This window comes from Cervus canadensis, chromosome 20, assembly GCF_019320065.1.
Source record: "Cervus canadensis isolate Bull #8, Minnesota chromosome 20, ASM1932006v1, whole genome shotgun sequence".
Lineage (NCBI taxonomy): Eukaryota > Metazoa > Chordata > Mammalia > Artiodactyla > Cervidae > Cervus > Cervus canadensis.
The window spans coordinates 56,765,646-56,784,429 of NC_057405.1; the positions used below are offsets into that span (position 1 = coordinate 56,765,646).

At 37.9% G+C, this 18,784-nt stretch overlaps 1 protein-coding gene across 1 annotated transcript in view; it reads right to left on the reverse strand.

The window, feature by feature from the left end:
• Positions 1-18,784, reverse strand: part of SNX3 (sorting nexin 3) — a 45,095-nt gene that overhangs the window by 9,681 nt on the left and 16,630 nt on the right. Inside the window, exon 2 of the mRNA XM_043439643.1 lies at positions 3,212-3,307. Within this exon, the coding sequence (XP_043295578.1) occupies positions 3,212-3,307 (96 nt within the window). The remainder of the gene's footprint in view (positions 1-3,211; positions 3,308-18,784) is intronic.

Sequence of the window (18,784 nt, forward strand, 5' to 3'; positions counted from 1 at the left end):
TAGAAAGATGGTAACGATAACCCTATATGCAAGATAGAAAAAGAGTCACAGATGTATAGAACAGACTTTTGTACTCCATGGGAGAAGGCGAGGGTGGGATGATTTGAGAGAATAGCATTGAAACATGTATATTATCAATTGTGAAACAGATCGCCAGTCCAGGTTGGATGCATGAGATAAGTGCTCAGGGCTGGTGCACTGGGAAGACCCAGAGAGATGGGATGGGGAGGGAGGTGGGAGGGGGGGTTCAGGATGGGGAACACATGTAAATCCATGGCTGATTCCTATCAATGTATGGCAAAAACCACTACAATACTGTAAAGTAGTTAGCCTCCAACTAATATAAATAAAAGAAGAAAAAAAAAGCAAACAGGAAGGTAAATACAAAACAACAACAAAAAGATACTTCTTGTCCTAAATCAGACAGAAAAAGACAAATACTGTATGATCCCACCTTTGTGTGGAATCTAGAAGAGCTGAACTCATAGAAACAGAGAGTAGTATTAATAGATTAGTGGTTTTCAGGGGTGGGGGGTAGGGGAAATAGGGAGATATTGGTCGAATGGTACAAACTTTCAGTTAAAGAATGAGTAAGTTCTGGAGATCTGCGTGCGGTGCTGTGCTAAGTCGTTTCAGTCACGTCCAACTCTGTGACCCCATGGACTGTAGCCCACAAGGTTCCTCTGTCCATGGGATTCTCCAGGCAAGAATACTGGAGTGGGCTGTCATGCCTTTCTCCAGGGGGTCTTCTGGAGCGTTAATGTATAGCATTGTAACTACAGTTAACAAGATTGTATTATAGTCTTAAAAGTTGCTAACAGAAACAGAGTTTGAATGTTACCGCCACCACCAACAAAACAAAGGCTTCTATGTGACGTGATAGATGTATTAACTAACCTTACTATGGTAATCATTTCATAAGATATACATATATCAAATCATCATGTTATACAACTTAAACTTATACAATGTTATTTGTCAGTTATATCTCAAATAAAGGTGGGGGGAGAAAAGACACTTCTCCCTATGGTCATAAAAAATTTCTTCTTTGTAACTTAAAACTTTCCTAACTTGTTTTGTACATTTAGATCTTCAAACCATCTGTAATTTATATACAGCAAATTATAAATCTTTATTCCCAAATAACCACATGTTTCAACCCCATTTGCTGAATATAAATTCCTTTCTATACTAGTTGACAAAGTTATTTTTGTTATGAACTAAATTTCCAATAAACACATGGTCAGCTTCTAAATTCTCTGACATTCTGCAAGTCTATTTGCTCATCCCTAAAGCAATACTTTGCCAACAAAGGTCTGTATAGTCAAAGCTATGGTTTTTCCAGTAGTCATGTATGGATGTGAGAGCTGGACTATAAAGAAGGCTGAATGCTGAAGAATTGATGCTTTCAAATCGTGGTGCTGGAGAAGACTCTTGAGAGTCCCCTGGACAGCAAGGAGATCCAACCAGTCAATTCTAAAGGAAATCAACCCTGAATATTCACTGGAAGGACTGATATCAAAGCTGAAGCTCCAATACTTTGGCTACCTGATGCGAAGAGCCAACTCATTGGAAAAGACCCTGATGCTGGGAAAGACAGGGCCAAGAGAAGAAAGCGACAGAGGATGAGATGGTTGGATGGCATCACTGACTCAATGGACATGAGTCTGGGCAAATTTAGGGAGATAGGGAAGGACAGGGAAGTCTGGCGTGCTGCAGTTTGTGGGGCTGCAGAGAGTCAGACATGACTTGGTGACTGAACAACAACAACAAAGCAATACTATACTGCTTTAATTACTATAGCTTTAACATATGCTGATATCTGCAGGTGCTAAATCACTGGTAAAAATAATTTTTGGCTATTCTTGCACTTTCTTTGATTCTAAAACTCTTATCTGCAGGCTTATAAAGAACTCCATTAAGATTTCTATTGGAATTTCGCAAATTTATAAGTAAGTTAGGAGAGAGTGCCTTATTTCTGTTGGGCCTACTGCTAAAATGCCAGCTCTAAGTGAGCCTTTCCCTTGGCCATTCTATATGAGACTAGCACTCTCTATTTTCCTTAGATTTTTTTTAGGGCATATTACCATCTGACATATTATATAATCTTACTATTTTTTGCTGGTTTCCTTTTCACCACCACCCTGACTTACCCTTTAACAAAGTGCCAGAAAATGGGGGACCTTCATTTGTTCACAGCTCTATCTGCAACTCACATAACATATAGAATGAACTTTCAAATATTTATAAATGAATCTTCAGAAGTGAATATTCCAAACCAGGAATGTAGTATTTGTTTGTAAGGTCTTCTTTTTGCCTTTCAACGAAGTTTTAAGGTTTTCTTTACATGGACCTTATACTTTCAGTTTTACTTGGAAATATTTTATACTTGGATATTCTTTAGAGTAAAACTATTTTTCCATTTTTGATGTAATGCTATGACTTGTATATGTTGCTCTTGCCACATTTATAAATCCAGCCACATTTATCTGGTTAAGAAAGATTTCCTTCTTTTTCTATCTTAGTATGCTTCAGAAGGAAGCACAAGCTAGTCTTTGAGTGTACTTTTCATCATTCTGAGGGTACTTTGCAAGACTCCATGCTATGTATGTCATTCTGACATAGGGCTGAAATAAGAGACATTGGAATGAGACTTTGCTTTCTCTATTTTGCAGCCAAAGCCACCAAATTTTCTTCTAAGAGAAGACAGTTCTTACCAGGATATGTAACAGTGTTCTAAAACCGCAGGTAGCAACCTAAAGGTAGATCATGGCCGTCATTTAAAAAGTGAATCTGACGATTATTAGCACCTATCATACACATTAAGGTAAGTACTGGTTTATGATATTAAACCTGCAAATACAATGCAATAGGAGATGTACCGAGAAGAGAAACTTAGCAAGGGTGGGAGGAGAAAGTAAACAGGAAGACGAGAAAAAGGACGGAAGCAATAGCAAGAAAGTTCTAAGAAGTGTCATGTACGTGTGAGTCAGCAAAGGCCTCCGTGGGCCACTGAAGAAGACAAGAGAAGGAAGAGTTCTAAGGAAAAGCTACACACTTCCCCTTCTCCTAGGAAATAAAATGAAACTGAACTATTTGGGGGAAAAAAAATTGCTTTTACTCATTTTATTCAAGATTATTTTCCTGAGAGGTCTTAAACATTAAAATTTGGAATGTTTTGCTTTAAAGTAACATTACAAATAATTCTTACCTTGCTCTCTCTTTCTAGTTCACTTCGCAGCCATTCAAAGTCACTGTATCTTCTTCTAACGGTAGATTCCTTCAGCTTGAAAATAGGCAGATTTGTCTGAAACAAAAAAAAAAATCACTCCTAAACTGAAGCATGTTACAGGGATTTCAAACAGCTGGGGGTAGGGCAGAATCTATTGTCAAAGTGATAAAATGACAAGCCCAGTTACCTTAAGAAAATCATAAAAGTTATTAAGATGACATTTTACCTTTAATAAAGCTTAGCTGTTAAAAAGTATGTTACATATACCAGAATACAATTTTTTAAATGCACATTTGTACATACACTTTTGGATGTCATTCTTCCTGAGGTCAGTTACATAAATACAGGTCATTTTTTCTATTTTCAGTAAGTGGCAAAAATGTCACAGGAGTGAGATGAAGCCAGCTCTGATTGCTATACAGTTTAGTATACAATGCTTATGGGGGAAACAGAGCTTTACTAGCTTGAAATGAAATACAAAATATTTCGTTATTATGACTAGAAGTTTCATAATGAAAGGAAAGAATAAAGGACGATTACTCTTAATGGTCTTCTTAAAAAAGCCAAAAAACAGCAGGGCAAGAGTGCAATGTGCTCTTACTGTCAACAGGAAATCAGGAGTCATACACATAAGGTCCAGAGCTTTCAGACTGAGGGCAACTTTAGGAACTGAAAACATAATGCCCAGTACTTTAGGGTACATCAGAATGGAAGACTGTTCTTTACAAGAAAGACCACTTCTGTCAAATTCTAAACTTAAAGAATCAAGAATAGATTTTAATTGCACATATCACAAAAGTTGGTGCAAATAACCTAACATAATTAATGCCATAATATACTGAAAATGTTATTTAATACTATATACTCTCAGATTATATTTTGTTCTTTAAGCGGTCTTTGCACTTGTAGAACCGCAAACTCTATTAAAGCTGAAAAGAAAAAGTGCCACCGGAAGGAAAGATTGACTTCTTTACAGAGACATCATCATCATCATGTAAAATTCCCCTTAAGAAAATTCCAATCACTTGTTAAACTTAATGCCCTAGTAAGTGTCATTTAGTAAAAGAAAAGCTTTTTATTCAGGACCTTAAACCTGTTTTGTAGTGGTTTCAATTTTTTCCAACATGTATTAACTTCTCTATGTTGTACACCTTATAGCTTGGAATCTTCTACAGATGCTATTGGGCCTAACACTGTATAGATTTCAAGCATGAAACCAAATCTCACAAGAGGTTTAAAAGCACTTGAATTTTCTTTCCCAGGTAACCACAACATTTGTTCATTGTATTAATGACTAAGAGCAAAATTGCACCTAACAAGACTCTTATTATACTAAAAGTCAAGCTTATATTTAGAGATGCTGGCTTGCTGTACAAGAGGGGTATTCTTATTACCCACAGGGAATAAAATTAGGTCCCCTGGAGAGCACGATGGTAATTCCCAGAAAGAAAGCACTGGATTATTTCTCTCTAATTTCACCCATTGGCTTTTTAACCAAGTTCACCCTTCCACACTAAAATATTAAGTCTTTGTAAGTGTCTAAAGATAGAAAGGCCTTTACAGAATAGAGTGTTTTCTGCAGGTGAGATTTTACATTTTGAATTCCCTCCTCTCAAATTACCTTACAAAAGGGATTAGCTGCTCTCTTTATTCAGTATGTTAAGATCAAGCTTGTGAAAAGAGTTCCCTATGAATTTTCATACTTTTGGGTACGGAAGTCTATAAAGTTAATCTCTGAAACAACATATCAAGCTTACAGGTACAATGTTGAGGGAAGAATGCCAATTCAGCTCATTTTACCTCCATTTTCCCTTTTGAACTTTTGACACAATCATGATTATATCTGATTCACTTTAATAGATGGGTAGTAGGAAGAAGAAAAAGTCCACTCCTTTCTATGACTAGGTAATAGATTGAAGATTATATATTAAAAAAGGATCATGGTTAGTTTAAGAAAATGTCACAGTTTTCTCAGCTGGCTATTTTTCTTTATATGAAGACTGCTTTAGAGTTTTGACAAAGTCATATCAAGTAATTTTGTTATTTGCCTACTACATTTAGAGTGTGCCTGTTAACTTCTCCTTGATCATCACAAGGACTTTCAATTCAAATTGATCAGCATACAAATAAAAGATGCCGAGGTTTTTTTGTTTAAGCCACTGAACTATCACTTTTAATTACAAACACTCATGATTGGTAACTTTCAACTTATTTAACCCTTATAAAATATTGTATTTTGGTTTTCTAAAGAGAAAAGAGTAAGAGTAATGTTTTTCTCCTACAGTTTTGGAAGGATTCAACTATTATTACAGTTTAAGAACATCTACAAAAGGGCATAGTGCTAGATAAGATGGGGAATATAATGATGAGTAAGATGCAGTCTTGGTCCTTATGGAGCTTATATTTGATTATAAGCAAATAGTATAAAAATACTGTACATCATCAACAAAAACAAAGTTGAAAGACCACAAACTGTAGACAAATATGTGCAATATAAAACAAAGAGATAATCTCATTAAAATGTAAAGAACTTAAAAACTAGTAAAAGATAAAGATGAGTAAATTGACAGAGAAACTATGTCAATAATGTTCAGCTTCACTCACACAAGAAATGACAGTCAAAACAGTAAGATCCCATTTTCATTTATCAGACAGGCAGGTATTCAATTTTAATATCCAGTGATGGTGAAGATAGATAGGCATCTAAAAAACTTACTGCTAACAGTGAAAACAACCTTAAAGAAGGGCGTTTTGGTGACATCCATCACTCTTTTAAATGCATATTATCTTTTGAGCCAACGATTCAACCAAGAATTATCCTATGAATATTTCCACATATGCAAAAAGGTATCAGTGCATAGAAATTCACTTGAACATCATTTATATAATAGCAAAAAAAAAAAAAAAAAAAAAAATCCCAGAAACTGAAAATCTTATTAAACTGCTACAAATATAAAATGAAATATTATACACTTTTACAAAATGTAACTCGGCCAAAGACTGACCAGGAAGCTTCCCTGAGATGTGTTAAGTATAGGAAGTTTCAGAACAGCATCTGTATGATACCATTTGTATAATTTTTTTTTAAAAGCATAAAGGAACTGATAATTGATTTGGTCAGTATTCTTTTAATGTATGGAGTCAGTCATACTACAGGAAGACAGTTGAGAATGATGAAAATACCATGAACTACATGCAGAGAAGAAAACAGTGTATTCAGGAAGTAATTCTTGAACATGCTAAACCATAGGAGATGGTGGGAAATAAAACTGAAAGCCCGAATATCTGGCTAACGTATCTCCCTGTGGCACCAGGAGTTAATAGACATCTCTGAACAGGAATATATCTTTAAAAAAAAAAAACAGAGAAGTTATTATGAACTCAACAGATTAGCCACATACACACCAAAGAGCAGCATGGAAAGCTGGCTCATCCTTGTTACACACAAGAGCATTATTTATTCATTTTTAGTAACCATGTATGATGCTAGATATTAACTAGACTTACTTTTACAATGTATACAAATATAAAATCATTATGGTGTACACCTGAAACTAATATGTCAATTATCCCTTAGAAAGAAAAAGGGCTGGTTCTTGTTAGTTTTATCTGCTTGAAGAGTATGGGAAAGAGACAGGCTGAGGCAAATTACAGCAAAAATTCTTTAAAGTTTTTCTTTTGGATATCATTTAAAATGCTTCTGATTTATCCAGAGAGAAATAAGGCTGAATTCTGAAATTAAACGTAAATCAGACTTAACAATGTGAAGATGACTAAAACTTTTGAAACTTAAAAGGCAAGATTTAGTATTTTCTCATCCTTACATTCAAATCTTATTTTTAAAAAAGTTGCTCTAGTTTCTCAAGCTGAGCATAAACTAGAAACTACTATTCTCCTCCATCTATAGGTCATTTTACCTAACAGGTGAAAGTGTCAAACTCAGACATTTGTATGAAATAACAGCATTTAAGGAACACTGACCTCAGACAGGCAAAACTAAAGCCAATCATTAGGCAAAAACCATAAACTAAGCCACACCTGGCAGCTATTTGTGTAGGTATGTGATATTAGTGAACGCTCAAAGTGAGTTTGAGTAACCTTGGTCTATTTTAGACTTTTCAATTCCACTCATGGAGTTATGAATGTCTGGCAAAGCAAAGACAGAGGTACCTATAAACATTTACATTAACCATTGTCATATATATAAGAAATTGCAAATTAAAAATAATTTAAACCTATGTCAGGGCTGTGGCCCAAACTAACATTTAAAAAGCAGAGAATTATAATCATTTGCCCCCCAAAAAGTTAAATTGGCTGCTTGGAATCTATAAAGTCTATAAAAACTATTTTATTCTACATTCAAAATACGTTTCTGTTAAACATTATAAGCCAAATCCTAGTTAAATGTCACCACTATTTAATAATACTTTTGGGGAAAACTGTAACACAGTTTTAACTGTGTTTTAACTGTAACTATGTGTGTGTGCTCAATCACTAAGTCGTGTCCAACTCATATGTGTGTGCTCAATCACTAAGTCGTGTCCAACTCATTCGCAACGCCAGGGAATATAGCACACCAGGCTGCTCTGTCCATGGGATTCCCCAGGCAAGAATACTAAACAAGGTTGCCATTTCCTTCTCCAGGGGATCTTCCCAACCCAGGGATCGAACCTACATCTCCTGTGTCTCCTGCATTGCAGGTGGATACCACTGAGCCACCTGGAAAGCCCTAATTGTAACAGTTTTAACTATAACTATGTACAACATAGTGATTCAAGATTTTTTAGATATTATACCCCATTTAAAGTCATTATAAAATACTGGCTATATTCCTTGTGCTATACAATATATCCCTGTAGCTTATTTATACTATATATGCCTTGTTATCTCTTTAAGTCTTCTTCAATCTAGAGCAATCCTCCTGCCCTTTCGCCATTTAAGACAGTGACAATTTAAAAGAGTGCAGGCCAGATATTTGAGAGATATTATATCCCTGAGTTTGTCCTTTTCCTCATGACCAGTTCCATGTCGTTCATCCTTGTCAGGAATGTTCCTATTGGCAGGAATACTGAAGCCTTCTCAGTACCCCACATCAGAAAGAACATGATGTCAGCTTGTCCTGCTGTTCGCTCATTTGGTGAAGGGGAGGTCAGTTAGATCTCTCTCATGTAAAGTTACTTTTTTTCCTCTTATATTGAGGGTTTTTTTTTTTTTTCCTTGCACTTACCTTTCATAATAAAATTTAGTGCCATTTGGAATTTACCCAGCTAAATTTAAAACCTATGGAATTGGCAAAGCACAGAATGAATTCTTAAGAGAATTCACTTTTAGGGGAAGTTATCTGCCTGACTTTAACCATTAGGACAGAGAGTGGCTTACTGCAGGAAAACCCCATTCTGCCAGATAGAGTGTGGTGTGAACACACAGATGTGTAAGCACATGTTTGCAATTTGTTCATTCAGAAAAATTAAGATTTATAGTCTACTTGGCTAGAATGAAGTCATAGATGTTTGTTACTTATCCTATGCAAAATTCAGGGCAATTCTAAAGCTTCTGTGTAGCTTATGAAAAGGTGATGGACTAGTCATTATATAAGAAACCTGGGACGTTCGGAAAACTAGAAAAGAACAAGAGTAACCCTATTCAGGGCTTCCCTGGTGGCTCAGAAGGTAAAGAATCCACCTGCAATGCAGGAGACCCGGGTTCAATCCCTCAGTCAGGAAGATCCCCTGGAGAAGGGAATGACTACCCACTCCAGTATTCTTGTCTGGAGAATTCCACAGACAGAGGAGTCTGGCGGGCTACAGTCCGTGGAGTCACAGAGTCAGACACGACTGAGTGACTAACACATACTAACACACATAACCCTGTTCAAAATTATTCTGTTGCTCTTTACTTTTCCTAATAACATACCAAAAAACAAAACTCCAAAGGGATAAAATGTTATGAGAGATGCCTATATACCTGATACTCTTAAACTGCTATTTATATAAAAGAGAAACTACTAGTCATTTCCCACAAGGTATTACTAACTACATAAGGTAAAACTATCAGGAATTCAAATGGACATTATACACTACAGAACAGATTTCAAAACCATGGTACAGAGCTCTAAAACAAGTGCTCCCTTCACGTTCAAACAGAGGAAATGGCCACATTACTGGTCTCCAAAAAGCTAGGTCTTACACACTTACACAGGCTGACCTATCAAAGTCAGCAGCTCACAGATACCCGATATGTAACCTGATTATCACTGATAGCCAAGCAGAAAACCCAGCCTCAAAATGTGGTCACCTGAATATAGCTTAACAATAGATATTCGAAAAATGTTTACTAGGTGTTTCTAGCATTTCTTCAGATAGTGTCATGTGTACATTTGAAAAAAGAGACTGGCAACGACATCAAAAGTATACTCAATAGGCCATACTCTATTCAACCAATCCTAAGAGATGTAAATGGATGCCTCACTTCAGTTCTCATTAAAAGGCTGTATTTCTTCAAATATCTACATCTAGAGATAAAGGATAAGCTGAGAAGTGCTTAAGCTATTACCTCGTCCTTCAGTACTTTTGATACTTGTTTTACCCAATCTGGAACAGCATGAATAACTGGAGATATGGTTTATAACCTAGATGAACTCTAAATATGGCTTGGGAGAAGTCATTTAAGCAAAGAATAAGCTTTTAGTCTGGAGAACCTTTGAAATGTAGATTGTCATTAAGCCAAGGTATTGTGTTTAGTTTCTTTTTTTTAAATAAGGACGTGGCCTTCCAGTGATACAGTTTCCTGTTATTTTAGAAGAAGTATCCTTTATGGTATAACTTCTGAAACAGTACGAGAAGACATTATCGAGACTAGCTTAATGTATAAACCAAGTAATTTTATGTATGTCTTCTACTTTGTCCATATTCTTCATTTGTGAATGACAAGATTTATTTGTGAGCTCAAGCAAGATCTTCAATGAGCAACCTTTAATGACTGTGCAGTAATAATTCTACTGTAAAGGAAAATTTGTTCTTAATAGTTCTTGAACACTTACATAATCCTACAAGCTTCTGCTGAAAGAAAACTACCTATTAATAGCATAAGACCTATTCTGAACAATTTTTAAAGTGCAAAACTATTTCCCATCTCTTTCCAACTTGCCTAATTGTAAGAATCACTTCAAGAGGTTTTAAACACACTCCCATCCCCACACTCTTAAGTGTCCTCATCTAGAGAATCTCATTCAAATTAGTATGGGTTGAACTCCAAACATCAGTATTTTTAGGTGATTCTAAGATACAACCATGGTCAAGAAGCACTGCCCTAGACTTATTAAAGGTGAAACAGAATACTGGGTCCTTAGGAATCTGTATGATCCCCAGTGATTCTAGTTTAGTCAGGACAGATACGGGCAATATTTTACATCCTCAAGGATTTGGAACTGACACTATGAGAACAATGGAAATGGGATGCAAAGTCACCAAAAATAAAACCACAATGTAGAAATCAGTGAAAGAATACTAGTTAAGAAGCTCTGGACTTCCCTGGTCGTCTGGTGGTTGAGAATCCACCTGGCAATGCAAGGGATAAGGGTTTGATCCCTTATCCAGGAAGACTGCACGTGCCACAAGGCAAGTAAGCCCTTGCACCACGACTACTGAAGCCTGGGCACCCTGAAGCCCATGCTCCACAGTAAGAGAAGCCACAGCAATGAGGAGCCCATGCACCAAAACGAAGCCCCTGCTCACTGCAACTAGAGAAAACCTGCACAACTATGAAGACCTAGCATAGCCAAAAGTAAACATTATAAATAAAAGAAGCCCTTTTCAGTAAGTGTATTCTAAACTCCTAGGTATGCATTATCAGGCACATATGGATTACAGAGATCTGAAAAAAAAAATCCTCCTTAAGAGATATTTGCAGCATAAAACTGGGGGGTTGGATAGAAGAGAGCAAAGTAGTCTTCCAAGACTTAAAACCTTTATCAATTATAATTCATTGTAGACTTATTACTGTTTAGATGAAAGAGTGGAAACCCACACTAAAGTAATCAGGATAGAAACGAAACAGACATAAAAACATACAAAGATGAATGTATTAAGTGTGCATGGCAGGCTCATAGGAAGTATCCATACCGTATCCATACCAAAAAAAAGAAAAAGAACAGTGGTACATGCTCATTTGCAGATATGTCATTCTAATACATGATTGACCCTTGAACGATGCTGTAGGTTAGGGACACCGACCCTCCTGAGAGTTGAAAATCCAAGTATAATTTATAGCTGGTCCTCTATATACATGGTTCCTCCATATTTGCAGTTCTGCATCCACAGATTCAACTGACCACGGATTGTGTAGTCCTGTAGTATTTACTACTAAAAAAAGTCCATAAATAAGAGGACCCATGCAGTTCAAACCCATGTTGTTTAAGGGCCAAGTACTGTGCAAGGAGCTAAGTAATACCTGGTTAAGAGGCTTTTAAAAATATTTAAGCATTGCAAAAAAGTGCTTCATTTCACATGCTAGCAAAGTAATGCTCAAAATTCTCCAAGCTAGGCTTCAACAGTATGTGAACTGAGAACTTCCAGATGTTCAAGGTGGATTTAGAAAAGGCAAAGGAACCAGAGATCAAATTGCCAACATCTGCTGGATCACAGAAAAAGCAAGAGAATTCCAGAAAAACATCTACTTCTGCTTCACTGACTATGCCAAAGCCTAGCAGTCCGTTGTGTGGATCACAACAAACTGTGGAAAGTTCTTCAAGAGATGGGAATGCCAGACCACCTTGCCTGCCTCCTGTGAAACCTGTATGCAGGTCAAGAAGCAACAGTTAGAACTGGACATAGAACAACGGACTGCTATATTGTCACCCTGCTTATTTAACTTCTATGCAGAGTATATCATATGAAATGCTGGGCTGGAAGAAGCACAAGCTGGAATCAAGATTGCTGGGAGAAATATCAATAACCTCACACATGCAGATAACACCACCCTTATGCCAGAAAGCGAAGAGGAACTAAAGAGCCTCCTGATGAAGGTGAAAGAGGAGAGTGAAAGCTGGCTTAAAATTCAACATGCAAAAAACAAAGATCACGGCATTTGAACCCATCACTTCCTGGAAAATAGATGGTGAAACAATGCAAACCGTGACAGACTTTATTTTCTTGGGCTCCAGAATCACTGCAGATGGTGACTGCAGCCATGAAATTAAAAAATGCTTGCTCCTTGGAAGAAAAGCTATGATAAACCTAGACAGCATATTAAAAAGCAGAAACATTACTTTGCCAACAAAGGTCTGTCTAGTCAAAGCTATGATGTTTTGCAGTCATGTATGGGTGGGAGAACTGGACCATAAAGAAGGCTGAATGCTGAAGAATTGATGCTTTTGAACTGTGGTGTTAGAGAAGACTCTTGAGAGTGCCTTGGACTGTAACAGGATCAAACCAGTCAACCCAAAAGGAAATCAATCCTGAATATTCACTGGAAGGACTGATACTGAGGCTGAAGCTCCAATATTTTGGCTACCTGATGCAAAGAACTGACTCATTGGAAAAGACCCTAATGCTGAACTATTTACAATAGTTCATAGTTCAACAGATAAAAGGATAAAGAAATTGTGGTACATAGACACAATGGAATATTACTCAGCCATAAAAAGGAACACATCTGAGTCAGTTCTAATGAACTGGATGAACCTAGAGCCTATTATACAGAGTGAAGTAAGTCAGAAAAAGAAAGATAAATATCGTATACTAACACATACGTATGGCACCTAGAAAGATGGTACCAAAGAATTTATTTGCAGGGCAGCAATGGAGAAACAGACATAGAGAACAGACTTATGGACATGGGGAGAGGGGAGGAGAGGGTGAGATGGATGGAGAGAGTAATATGGAAACTTACATTACCGTATGTAAAACAGATAGACAATGAGAATTTGGTGTATGGCTCAGGAAACTCAATCAGGGGATCTGTATCAACCTAGAGGGGTGGGATGGGGAGGGAGACGGGAGGGAGGTTCAAAAGGGAGGGGATATACATATACCTGTGGCTGATTCATGCTGAGGTTTGACAGAAAAGAACAAAATTCTGTAAAGCAATTATCCTTCAATAAAAAAATAAATAAATTCAAAAAAGAAAAGACAAGACCCTGATGCTGGGAAAGATTGATGGCAGGAGGATAAGGGGACAACAGAGGATGAGATGGTTGGATGGCATCACCAACTCACTGGACATGAGTTTGAGCAAGCTCCAGGAGCTGGTGGACAGGGAAGCCTGTCGTGCTGCAGTCCCTGGGGTCGCAAAGAGTCGGACACGACTGAGTGACTGAACAACAACAAAAAGTGCTTCTGAGCACCCATAGATTAACATTGAAACATAATGTGAACTAATACAACACTGTAAATCAACTATATTACAATAAAAAATAAAAATTAAAATGCCAAACTAAGGGGGAAAAACCTGTAATAATGAGTGGGGACTAAAAATGTCTCCTGCCGTATCAGAAACAAAGGACACTGAGTCCTTCAAGCCATTAGTCACTGAAGCTGCCCCCTCCCCACTGTGCACCCTGAGGGTGTTCAGGACAGAACAGGATACTGGTCCTAGACAGTTAAGGTGCATATCAAAGACATGATTTCATTGAGCCCAGACTCTTGCAACTTCCCATCATAGAAAGCACTAAATTCATTAATTTGATGTCTGTTTTTCTTTAATTAACAGTAATCTTTTGATGTTTCAAGCACCTGGTATTTGTTGCAGAAACTCCTATGTATTTCCCTTGCTGCTTTAGAACAGTACCTCAGAGCTATCCGAGTTTGCCTCCCAGGCTTATGTCTTCAGCAGGTCTGCTGAATAAAACATGATTCTCAACTTTCAGGTTGTGCTTTTTAGTTTTCAGCCAAAAAATGTAAAAAGATAAGGGTGGAACTGCTGAAATGGTACGGCGATGAGCTTGGTAAACCATTTACCCCCAAAATCAAATATAAAACTAGACAAACATGTCAAACTAACCCTCTCAGGAAAACAAACAAACAAACAAACAAACATGCCTATCAGAACTCTGGAAATTGGCTGAAGACATGTAACAAATCAAAAAGCATTTACTGAAGAAAAACTACTGAATGTCAAGTAAGAACACTGGAAATCTGTGGTGTTTTAGGCCACCAGCTCTATAATGGTAGTTCTACTGGTGTGAGGCAAGCTGTGCAAGCCAGCAGCACTGCTGCTACAGGAAGATGACTGACTAAAAGCAGAATGTAGAAAGCAGAAAAGTTCCACATTCAGGAGTGATGCTGCGGACAACAGTGACTCTGGCGAAGAACAATACTGCAGTAGCCCAAGGTTCTAACACTGATTGGGGCAAGAAACAAATCAGCAGACTTGCCAGAAATTTAGGAGAGACATCCTGCGAATGGCATAGTAACAACAGGCCTTGATAGTTCTCTTATCCCTGGAGGTCTGAAAGGCTGTTTGCTTGCACAAAGCTGTATGCAGGCTCAGAAAAACCTGGTGAGGATCCACAGTTATCTATGTATCTGTGACCCAATATGAAATCTTTCAGAGATATAGGACAGATATGGACATGAGAAGACTTGGCACAAAGTGAAACCTGAAACAAACCTGTTACTTGCCTAAACAAATGTTCAATTCATTCCCCAACCCAACCTACATACAAATTCACTAACAAAGGGCAGAAGCCTTACTAGCTCAGAGTGTTTATGTAGAACCTCTGACCAGTCACTGGCTGACCACTAAAGCTGTCCTGATCCAAGAGTGACCCCCCTAGGAAGCCAGGCTAAAAAAAAATGCACATACAAGAAAAATATCAATGACAGCAAAGACTAGAGACTTAGCGCAGGCAAGTCCTTAAAAAAAAAAAAAAAAATAGATACTGCAACAAAGCTCCCCTGGGAAAAAAGATAAGAGGTGATCTAACTCAATAGTCTTAAAAATACATTATCTGAAATGCTTGGTTTAACAAAAAATGATAAAACATGCAAAGAAAGTATAACTCACATGGGGTTAAAAACAGTCAATAGAAACTGTCTCTGAGGGAATTCAGTTGTTGGACTAGGCCGACAAGGATTTCAAAGCAGCTATCACAAACACGTTTAAAGAACCAAAGGAAAACCATACTTACAGAATTTGAAGTATGATGACAATGACTCAATGAAATAGAGAACTCAACAAAAAGAGATTACAAAGAAGAATCAAATTGGAATTCTGGAACTGAAAAGTACAATAACTGAAATGAAAAATTCACTGAAGGGGCTCAACAGCAGATCTGAGCTGGCAGACAAAAGAATAACAAATTTGAAGACAGATCTACCAGATTTTCTATTGTGAGACTCCATCAAGCATACCAACACAGGTGAAATAGGAATCTCACAAAAAGACAAAGGAAGAATAAATAATGGCTGAAGACTCCCCAGATTAGACTAAAATCTTTAATCTGACATCCAAGAAGCTCAATGAATTCCAAGTAGCAGAAACAAGAGACCTTACAGATGTACTGGTCAAAATGCTGAAAGACAAGACTGCCTAGTGGTCTAGTGGTTAAGAATCCGCCTGCCAGTGCAGGGGCCATGGGTTCGAACCCTGGTTCAGGAAGATTCCCACAAGCCTCGGAGGAGCAACTAAGCCTTTGTGGCACAACTACTGAGCCCATGTGCAACAATTACTGAAGCCCACAGGGCTAGAGCCCATGCGCTACAACAAGAAAAGCCACCGCAATGAGAAGCCTGAGAACCACAACCAGAGAGCAGCCCCGACTCTGCAACTAGAAAAAGCCTGAGTGCAGCAACGAAGACCCAGCACAGCCCTAAGTAAATAAAACGCTGGAGGACAAAAACGAGCAGCGAATTTTGAAAGTAACAAAAGAAAAATGACTCATCATATCCCCCCAACCTCCCCTAATAAAGATTAACAGCTGACTTTTCCCCTGGAACAAGGAGGACCAGGAAGCAGTGGAACATTCAGAATGCTGGAAGCAAACACAGAACAAATAATTCTGTACTTAGTGTGGTGGAAAGAATTCTGACATGGCCCCCAACATTTCCACTCCCTGGTATACACACCTCCTCTTTAGTGTGAGTGAGTCCTATGGCTGTCAGTCCGATGATTAAATTACATTTTATGACAAAGGAGAAGGAATTCTGTGGATGGAATTAAATTCCCTAATCATTGTGACTTTGAGTTCATCAAAAGGGAGATTTTTTGGGGTGGGTTTGACTGAAATCAGGTGAATCCCTTAAAAGAGGGCTTTAGCCCCTCTTAGATCAAAGAGACAGTCTGATTAGGCTTGAAGAGGAAGGCTGCTATAAATTCTACAACCTGCAAGAAAATGAATTCTGTCAACAACTGTGAGCCTGGAAAGAATCCCAAGCCTCAGATGAGACCAAAACCTTGGCCAATCCCTGACTATAGGCCTTCTAAAACCTGAACAAAGGGCCTAGCTAAGCCATGCCCAGATCTCTGATTTACAGAAACTAGTAAGGTAGTATTTTAAGGTAGTAAATTTATGATAATTTTTAATGCAGGAATGGAAAACTAATACATCCAGCAAAACTATCCTTCAAATATAAAAATTAAGTAAGACATTCCCAGATGAACAAAGACTAAGAATTCATAGTAAGCATATCTACCTTACAAGAAATACTAAAGAAAGCCTTTCAGGCAGAAAAGAAATGATATCACTTGGTAACTAGGATCTACATGAAGAAATAAAGAGCAGCAGGAAAGGCACTCGGGCTTCCCTGGTGGCTCAGACAGTAAAGAATCTGCCTGCAACACAGGAAACCCAGGTTCAATCCCTGGGAAGAATACACAGAAGAACTATACAAAAAAGGTCTCAAAGACCCAAATAAACCAAGATGATGTGGTCACTCAAGTAGAGCCAGACATCCTGGAGTGTGAAGTCAAGTGGGCCTTAGGACGCATTATTACAAACAAAGCTAGTGGAGGTGATGGAATTCTAGCTGAGCTAGTTAAAATTCCAAAACATGATGCTGTTAAAGTGTTGTACTCAATGTCAGCCAATTTGGAAAATTCAGCAGTGGCCACAGGACTGGAAAAGGTCAGTTTTCATTTCAATATCAAAGAAGGGCAATGCCAAAGAATGTTCAAACTACAGTATGGTTGCGCTCATTTAGCATGCAAGTAAGGTTATGCTCAAAATCTTTCAAGCTAGGCTTCAGCAATACATGAACCGAGAATTTCCAGATGTACAAGATGGATTTAGAAAAGGCAGAGAGGAACCAGAGATCAAACCACCAACATTTGTTGGATCATAGAGAAAACAAGGGGATTTCAGAAAAACATTTATTTCACTGACTATGCTAAAGTCATCACAACAAACTGTGGAAAATTCTTAAAGAGATGAGAATAACAGACCACCTGTCTCCTGAGAAATCTGTATGCAGGACAAGAAGCAACAGTTAGAACCTTACATGGAACAACAGACTGATTCAAAATTGGGAAAGGAGTACATCAAGGCTGTATATTGTCATCTTGTTAACTTATATGCAGAGTACGTCATGTGAAATGCCAGGCTGGATGAATCACAAGTTGGAATCAAGATTGCCAGGAGAAGTACCAATAACCTCACATATGCAGATGACACCACCCTAATGGCAGAAAGCAAAGGGGAACTAAAGATCCTCTTGATGAAGATGAAAGAGGAGAGTGAAAAGGCTGGGTTAAAACTCAACATTCAAAAAACAAAGATCATGGCATCTGGTCCTATCACTTAATGGCAAATAGAAGAAGAAAATGTGGAAGCAGTAACAGACTTTATTTTCTTGGGCTCCAAAATCACTGTGGATGCTAACTGCAGCCATGAAATTAAAGGACACTTGCTCCTTGGAAGGAAACCTATGACAAACCCAGACAGCATAGTAAAAAGCAGAGACATCGCTTTGCCAACAAAGGTCCATATGGTCAAAGCTATGGTTTTTCCAGGAGTCATGTACAGATGTGAGAGTTGGACCATAAAGAAAGCTGAGCCCCGAAGAATTGATGCTTTTGAACTGTGGTGTTGGAGAAGACTCTTGAGAGTCCCCTGGACAGCAAGGAGATCAAACCAGTCAATCCTAAAGGACATCAATCCTGAATCTTCATTGGAAGGATGCTCAAGCTAAAGCTCTAATACTCTGGCTACCTGAGGCAAAGAGCCAACTCACTGGAAAAGACCCTGGTGCTGGGAAAGATCAAAGGCAAAAGGAGAGGGCTGCAGAGGATGAGATGGTTATTAGATAGTATCACTGACTCAATGGACGTGAATTTGAGCAAACTCCAGGAGATGGTGAAGGACAGGGAAGCCTGTCGTGCTGCAGTCCATGGGGTCACAAAGAGCTGGACATGACTTAGTCCAAACAACAACAATAAATAAAGCTGGACATGACTTAGACCAAACAACAACAATAAATAAAGCTGGACATGACTTAGACCAAACAACAACAATAAATAAAGGCAACTACATATGTAAACATGTAAGACAGTAAAAATTAAATTTTTCTCTTCTCTTAGCTGATTAAAAAAACAATTGCCTAAAACAATTATAAAATT